At 39.2% G+C, this 8976-nt stretch overlaps 1 protein-coding gene across 1 annotated transcript in view; it reads right to left on the bottom strand.

Moving 5' to 3' along the window:
- Positions 1-2946: 2946 nt before the first annotated feature.
- LOC148031125 (HVA22-like protein k) overlaps positions 2947-8976 on the bottom strand; it is a 112741-nt gene continuing 106711 nt past the window's right edge. The window contains exons 6-8 of the mRNA XM_087685677.1: positions 4854-4949; positions 3535-3607; positions 2947-3453 (exon numbers count right to left, since the gene is read on the bottom strand). Coding sequence (XP_087541803.1) covers positions 3284-3453; positions 3535-3607; positions 4854-4949 — 339 coding nt within the window. The 3' untranslated portion in view covers positions 2947-3283. The remainder of the gene's footprint in view (positions 3454-3534; positions 3608-4853; positions 4950-8976) is intronic.

Below are 8976 nucleotides of genomic sequence, written 5' to 3'. Positions count from 1 at the left end.
CATTGGGTAATAGAAGCAAGTATATGCTACAAAAGATAGTAAACATTGACAATAAGACCCCAACACCAATCTTGGATGCTTCACCATGTACCCAATTGGTCCCTCTACTCATAGCCACAAAGCCATCTAGAGCTAGGAGGCACCCTACCCCTCTTTCCCCTGGACTAAGACTCACCTAGAATTTTACTATTTCTTGCTTGCTATGAATCTTTAAACCGTAGCAAAATACAAGCACTAGTCTCCTTTAGTGAAGTGCTCGTGTTTGCCTAAACCTACTAGAACATATAAGGATATAAGCCATCATACTCCCACCACTATTAAACATTCTTAGAGAGAGTCACTTCAACAAATGCTATTATGGATTACTAAGATCCCTTGATAGTAGCCTTGTGCTAGATATTTCATATAATAGGAGACCCATGAGTTCTTACACGCATATACAATCTTCTTTCTTCCTATTTATTTATTTTAACCATGACAAGACATGCCATAGTTTAATTGTAATCACCATTTTGGTCCCTTAGGTCATTTCAGCCTTCAGTTACATAATATGACTTTCTTTCTTTCTTTCTTTCTTTTTCCTCATGTGTGTGTGTGTGGCAATAGAGTTTGCAAAAAAGGGAATGACAAGGCCATCTTTTGATACCCCTCTCCCAAGTGACAAAAAGATAGGAAATATAATATACTATGGAACCAAGTCTAGGCATATGATTGACTCGAATGCACAAAGTTGCATAAATGCATTGCATGAGATTTGCAAAATGCAAGACAACGAGCTAGAAATTGTTTAGACGAAATTGGGAACATGTATAGATCAAATGCTTGCCACCATGTAGGAAGCCATGCAAGCTAATATGGCACAAATGCTATCAAAATGTAAGGCTAAAATGGAAGGGCAATTCTATGCACAATTTGTGTCATGGAAAGAGGATATTGAATGACGTATGTGTGAAAGAAACATTATCATCACCGAGTTGAGAAAATAACTCAGGGAATGTAGAAGATAATTGGAAATAGTATAAAAAGACATGTTTGAAAATCATATTGTGGAAAAAATACAAGAAGAGTCAAAAGAATGTAAAAGCCATATAGAGATGGGGGAGATCACCCCAAAAGTACAATAAGAAATTAAAGAGATCCATGCCCACATAGAAAAAGAAATTAATTCATGGGCTAAATTGATAAAACAAACACAAGCACAAATGAAGGAAATGATGCAATGGATTGATGTAGTTAAGAAACAAAAAACCTCAAGCATCCGTAAAGTGGAGGTCATGACATCACTCTCACAAAAGAGGCAAATCATAGTGTGCCTACTCTGAGTGCATAGAGTGGAGTGGGCCAACAAGGGCATCCCCCAAGAAGATGCAAAAACACTTACGACAAAATAAGTGCATATGAAAAAAACGAGGGCTTTCTTATCCAAGAGAGGAGCCTTAAAAGGGGAGAAAATACTTAGATGAAGACCTCACTCCAACCCGCACATAGGAAAGTACACATGCCTTGAGTTCTCGAAGCTTGTAAAAAGGAAAATTTTGCAATGTACCATGATGGACAAATGATTATCACTAATTGTTGATCCAAATGATAATGTGCAACCTGTTGGACATTGAGATTCACAGTATGGAATGGTACTGGAGCTCTTCGAACTAATATTATTATTTCGAGGACACTTTTAGAATGTAGATATTACCATGTATACTAGACACACCAAAGCAATGGTGACAAGCATTCACTAGAGATACAAGGATATAGATGGACATGAGTTTTTAATTTCCAATCACACACAGACACAAACACACACACACACACACACAATATGGAGTGACAACTTACTATTCAAGAAGCAACTCTGTGATGAAGTATATGACGCACATTTAAATATTGAGGCATGATATCTACGGATCCAAGTATGCCAAGATGACACCAATGTGGTGGGGACACCATGCTTTACACACACGATTAGATGTAATCATTTCTTTGTCTCATAAGTCACTTGGTTTTTTTAAAGTCATTATGCACACCCTTATTTCTCTCTCATGAAGAGAAACTAGAGTAGCAATGGAGCTTGGGGGTAAACTACATTTAATAAGAAGATTGAAGATGAAGTCAAGGACATCACAATAAAAGTACAAGAGTAGATACATAAAGAAATCAAAACAAGGAAGAAGATAAACAAGATATGACAAACACTACTTTTTAGTTAATAAAGCTATATTGTAAAAGAAGATTGAATCTCATGCATCTTAATGGGTGGCATGAAACCAAACTGTAAGTCAATATTAAAAAAACAGGGATCCAATTGGATGACACCATGGCACGCCACCAAACAAAGAAATAACATCAACTTTGGAGTTTTAGAGATATATAAGATAAAATCAAAGCACTAAAGCAATTAAAATGTTTCAAGAGAACCAAATTGTGGATCACAAATAAGCTCACAAACAAGTGAGATCACCAAGATGAAAACAACTAGAAAAGAGAGCAAATGGGCCATTTATCAAGGTGGCAAAGCTATCACAAAAGAGTTTAAAAAGCCTATGCATAAGACTACTTTAGGATCATTAACTCACGTAATAGCTCTTGTAGCCTTAGTGATTCATGTCCTTTTGTGCTAATGGCACCTTGAAGTGAATTGTATATGGATCTTGAGCTCCATCGTTTTGTCCTATGTGCATTTGAGGCACCTTAGAGGATGTAAATATCACTCACACACACACACACACTCTCTCTCTCTCTCAAAAAAAAAAGAGCCACTTCCCCCTTGCTCTTTTCCCTTCAGATATCTCATGTTTTTAAAATAGTTGAGACAAGTTTACATAACTTAAATGAGTTGGGTTCTCTTCTTAAGACGTGACCATGCACCTTCGTATCCTAGCTCTTCAAGCACAAAAACCAGCTTGTACGCAACAATGGATAGTGTTATATATTGAAAAACTGATCATCTTATAAGCGAGAGCAAGAATCCTATCTGTTATGATTCATAGATCATGCCTTCCGAAAAGTGTAAAGATTAAATGTGTGACCACCAAGGGCTAGAAAGTATAGGTGTGAGAGCTGGAAGTATAACGATTACGTGCGTAACCACCAAGGGCTAGCAAGTATAGATGTGAGATCGAAGAAATGAAGCTATGCATACAAAAGAAACACCACCCTCCTATATCGTTTCCAGGTCACAGTGCACACAGCCAAAGGTACTTTCACTGGAGAGATCTCCATAGAGTGTCTTCCAAACTATACAAATGCTTTTCTCATTGCTGGCCCTTCTTTATATGAGCTTTCATCACCTATCAGGAGAATCAGTTTCTTCAGTTGTATTATCATTGCCAGATGTGGATGAGCCTGACCTTACATCCAAGCTACCAACTTCTAATGGACTTGCGTCACTTTGAGCCCCAGCATGGGGTGAACTTAATCTTGCCAATTTGTCTTGTGAACTTTCACTTTGGTAAACTGTTGAACAAACAACATGCAACATTCAAAAAGTTATGGACTCAATCCAGATGCAGGCAAGTGCAAATTTGAAATTCTTACCTGAGGATGCCACTCTGCGGGCTGAATCTTTTATGAACTTGATTTCCTGTTGGTGAGCAAGGACAAACTTGTTCTGCACAATAAGATCACAAATCATCAGGGAAACCAACTTCTTCTCTTCCCCATTTCTTTGAAGCAAACAATAATAACAAGTATAATGTCATGGTCATCCTCTCGAGTCATCATTACCAGAAGCCCAGTGACAACAGCGAGAAATATGTCAGTGCAGTACATATTATTTGAAGAGGAAAGCATATAGGATGTCAATACAGCATTTAAAAAATTGATATTCTCAAAGGATGGAAAATAGATGGAAGGAAAATGAGAATTTCAACATAGTAACCATGTTCTCAAACAATCCATTCCAGAACAAACAAGTCATGCTCTAACACTAACAATGGACTGTAGTATGCTATGATACTCAGGTACTTGCTGTATAAAGTCGTGCCATATGATCAGCCTTGATCTTCTTGCGAACAAGGATGAAATGTGCCTGTTTGCTTAACTTGCAAATGATAGTCCAAGTACTACCAATTTTGGTAGGTGTCCTCCAAAGATAAAAAATGAAATCCATAGGGATGTTCTATCAAGGTCTATCAAGAATATGCAAAAGGTGCGATAATCCTGAAATCTTTTGGCTATTATATTTGGCCTTCTAACATAGGATGCATGTGCAAACGAACTCCTTAACATCATGTCTCACAGTTGACCAAAAGGAGGAGTGCTCAATTTCCTTGAAGATAGCATCAATACCTCTATGTCTTACATAGTGAGGAGCATAACTTTCAATAATCACATTTGTCCTTAACTACTTTGTGAGACAAATCAACTATGCATCATAAGCAAGCTATCTCTGAGAACATACTACTCATGTCTCTAGCCATTGCAAAGCTAACCATGCACATTTGCAAAGTTTGAGTTAGCATACTCTTTCTTCATGACATCCAACTCTTGAGTGCCGAGCCATGATAACTACTGAAATTTTTTGGAAAGTGCATTAGCCAAACATTTTTCTTACCCTCAATGTGCATACATAATCTGAAAAATGGAACATTGAGAGAAAGTTTGCCCATCCCATCTGCTTCCTACTATATTTCAATAGTTTTTTTTAAAATCAATTAAGTAGGATCAGAGAGTACTTTAAAACGGACCACTTGATACAAAATCAAGCACAAATGTAGAAACCAACACCTAAAAGAATACTAACAAACACATGCAATTAGTAGCTTGATTCAAGACTATGGAGAAGAGACCTAATTTCTTCATATTCTGAAAGTAAAAGTGAAAAGATTTTAAAGCCAAAATTCTATGGTACTTACTATTTCATTTCGAGTTCCATCCAACATCCAGTCAAGTTGGTGTTGATGCCTCAATAAAAAGGGACGTAAATAGTGCATAAAGCAATGTCGTGCTCCCTGTAGAAAGCACATAATATAGCTTTTCAACATTGTGCAAGAAAATCACTTTCGTTCACATATATCAGTATCTTTTCATTGAGGAATAAAAATTCTATTAGTATTGCACAATTAGATGCTCCTCATTTGAAGATGTCAAAGTAAGTGGGTGTCAATATTTTGGAAGTCAAGAAGAATAAGAGAGTAGATAAATATCTATCAAGAATAAGCAGTATACCTTAGGAGATGTTTTGAACCTTCACATATTTTGCCCAGATTGCGAGAAACACTTTTCTTTGTTTTAAGGTTTAAGCCTCACCTTTTTTTCTTTCTTTTTACAAAATGAAGTATGGCTAATGATATTACTTAAAAAGAAAATACAACAAAATACAACAGCTGGAGTCTAATTGGGGATGGATGGCAACCAAAGCAAATATTTAAGGCCTTTTAGGATGGTCTTTTGGGACGGTGGGTTTTTTTTTTCTCTTCCCCTCCCCCAGGAGCAAGGAAAAGGTCAGTGTGTTGATAAGCTAAAATTACAACCCAAAACACATTTAATTAATGAAGAAACCTTCCTATTTTAAAAAGAAATGCGATCCTAGAGAGTTACTATGTCCCACATGCAAAACTCTAATTTGGGTGCCCCAAATTTTCTATAAATAGACATGCAGCCCACCACTCTCCCTTAATCTCGTTTTTGCAAGTTTCAATCCCTCTAGCTTCGCTGCCCACATCCTATTCACGGAGGACATCTCATCCGAAGCTGCCTATTGCTGTCTACATCGGTCTAGCGCATGTTTCCAGCCTCCATCGCACAATTTACATTGATTTCTACTATGTTTGCTGATCAGCCACATCATCTACAATTGGCAAACTGCTGAACTACTACATTTGTGATCTATGGCTGCTCTATGAACTGCCATGTCATCATACCTGCGTTTTTCGCTGCCGTCAGCCTGCCACATCATCATGCATGCGTTTGCTGCTATCAGCCTGCAACGTCATCATCAGCTTGCTGCAGTTTTTCTCTCTCCTTGTCTTTTTAGTCTTTCTCTCTCCTCATTGCCTGTCTACATCAAATCCAGCCTCTCTTGCTGCATTTGCTATGGTTCAACACACAGAGGCTGCCTTGCTATTTTTGAGATCCCTTCAGGGTACAACACACTCCAGCTCATAACCTCTACCTTGATCCCAAAGATATGAGAGTTCGAGGTTCAATATTCACTGCACAGTGTGTTTACTACATGAGCATTGTATATTCACTAGTCATTCACTTCATTATTCATTGTGTTCACTGTCTCTGAGTTACCCCAACCCTAACTGTGTTCTATGTTTATCAGTTTGTGCTTTGTCCTACGATTGGTTTTGTGTTTTCTGCATTTAGAACAATTCTCAACCATTGGGATCCCTAATCCCCTGACGATTAGGTTACATTGTTCCTTAATAAGTTGTCGCGGAAATATTTCCATTTTGTGCAACAAGTGATCTCATAGCCGTAAATGCCCATGTTCTATGAATTTGATAGTCAGCTCTTGCGTTACACTCGTCTATTCAATTAATTTCATGGAACATCCTCCACAGAGGGGGGTCTTTGTTGCATCTTCTCAGAAGGGGCAACAAAAGAAGGGCAAACAAACTCCACCTTCCAATCAACATCCAAATCCAAACCAAGCTAGTGAGTCACAAGGAACTTCCCAATCAAAACTCAAACCCACGTGGCGAAATGTACCAAAGAAAGATCGGTATTGCCAACATTGTCATAAGGTGGGTCACTTTGACGACAAGTGTCATTTAAAGACTAAGGGTAGTCCGCCCAAGACTTGTGTCTCAAGGCCATACCCGCCCTCCACAATTAAGACAACAGGATAGACCTACTACTCACATAGCAATTGGATCTTCTGCTCCCTCTTTACCTCAGGAATTATCAAAAATGTCTCCCCATCCTACTATTGTGGACTTTAGTTATCCTTGGGCATGTGTTGCCTCTCTTGAGGAACGACTTCATGAGTCCCTTTCTGCTTCGAGTTGCCCTCTCCTTTGAGTTCGCAACCAAAAGCACTTGAGCCCACTTTCCTTAGAGACCATTCCGCCTAGCAGATTGAGCCTTCCTCTGGTTCAAATATCCATGATACTAACCATGATTCCTTTTCACTCCCCATCTACACATCACTTGATCCTTGTAGGACACGCTCTAGTTTCTCTTTTCTTTTCCACTGCACATTTCTCATTTTTCTTACATTCTTGGCGTATCTACCTTTGGTAGTGGGAGTCCCATTCACATTTGTCCATAGCACTCACTTGCACTTAACACTGAGGTCAAGGTTTGCATGTTTTACGATCTTATGTAGTTGTTTTTGCTTTCTTTTGCAAGTTGGCATTTGCTTCTATACCATCTATTGCCTACCAAAACCTTGGATTAATTGGTATTCCTTCCTATGGTTGCAGCTTTTGATAGCACTTCTTTCATAAGATTCATCATTGTCTCTTTAGAGGCCACCTTGGAGACTATTCATTTCATAGGTTTTCCGTTGGATATGTCTCTCGCTCTTCTTTAGTGGACACTACTCCTTTTCCCCATCAACATCGACGTTTTGGGAACAGAGGGGATGCTTACTTCTCCTTCCACCGTCCGATGGTGAGAGGGAGCAATCCATTGTTTTGTCTTCCCCTTTGAGACGAGATGGCTTCTTCTCTTGATAGTGACAATGATGATGCTTCCAAATTTTAATTTCAAACATTTTGTATTGTAGATTATGAACATCTATAACTTCATCTACACTGTCAAGATGACATGATTGTAAAAGGACACGTGGGCACATTAACAATTCCCCTGTAAGACCACTGTCAAAGTGGTACTATTGCATCACATTTTGCGCGAGTATAACAACTTGCATCTTCCTTTGCATTACTCTATACATTGGCATTCTGTTTATGTAAATTGTTGGGAATAAAGGCCTCATGCCTTTTAAATGTGCTCAGGTGTGAACACACCCTTAGCACTTGTACTTACACATATATATCTATCTAAAAACCTAATGGTACACTCTCATTATTGTATCTAAAAACGTGCTCACGCTCTACTCTGCTCTCTCTCGCTCTCTCTGTCTCTCACTGCGCGTAACGACAATCTATCTCGATCTCCATGCCTAACCAGTCCCTACAAACTGGTATCAGAGCTGCGGTTGAAGCGTTTGTGTCTCTTGGAGTTCGAGCAGGACAAACGAGCAAGTCGTAGGCTGCACGCATCGTGGGTAGTTGCAGGTGAGTAGGAAGTGTCGCAGGCAGGCTCAACAGGAGGAGTTGCAGGTGTCGCAGGGCGTGCAACAGATTGAAAAACGACAAGCCACAATTGACGGGAGCAATAGTTGATTGGAGCAGGCCCCTATAGTTGACATGGACCAGGGGTGTGACGGACAATAGCTGAAGCGTGAGCAGGTATCGTCGTGTGACGACTGGACGCCTGGCGACAAGCGCGAGCAGACGGACGTCGTCGTCGTGAGCAGGCGTTGTCAGTGTCACGCAATGCTTAGTGGGTCAATGGACCCGTCAGAATTTTCTGTCACAATCAATCTTTTTTTTCAAATTCATTTTACCCACTGACGGGCGTTTACGCATGGAGACAGCTTCCAATTTTTCATGCAATCTTGGCCCAGAAATTTGGGAATTTTCCCAGATTTGGGGAATTTGATGTAATACAAACAAATGTGTCTCAGAAATTGCAAGAATTTATGACATTTTGTCCCCGACATTTGGGGCTTTTCATGTACATGCACAAATTGGGCTGAAATTTATCCAATTTTCTCGACATTGATGGGCATTGGACCCCATGCAATTTGGGGCTTTTGAAGTTTGAGCAAAATTTGTGCAGCATTTGGGCATTTTATGTACATGCAAGCTGAAATCCACTCAATTTCGACATCAACACTTGGTAAAATTTGGGGGTTTTGCTGAAATTGCTCTATTTTGGCAAACTAGCCTGTCCTATGCATAACAGAGGAAATGCAAATGTGTGTATGATGGTTTGAGCACAAAATTTTGGGGCTTTTGA

This window comes from Lygodium microphyllum, chromosome 9 (genome assembly GCF_053477565.2).
Source record: "Lygodium microphyllum isolate KBCC chromosome 9, Lygodium_microphyllum_v1.1.10, whole genome shotgun sequence".
Taxonomy (NCBI): domain Eukaryota; kingdom Viridiplantae; phylum Streptophyta; class Polypodiopsida; order Schizaeales; family Lygodiaceae; genus Lygodium; species Lygodium microphyllum.
Note: the sequence above shows the minus strand (reverse complement) of the source record. Positions and strands in the feature narration are given on the sequence as shown.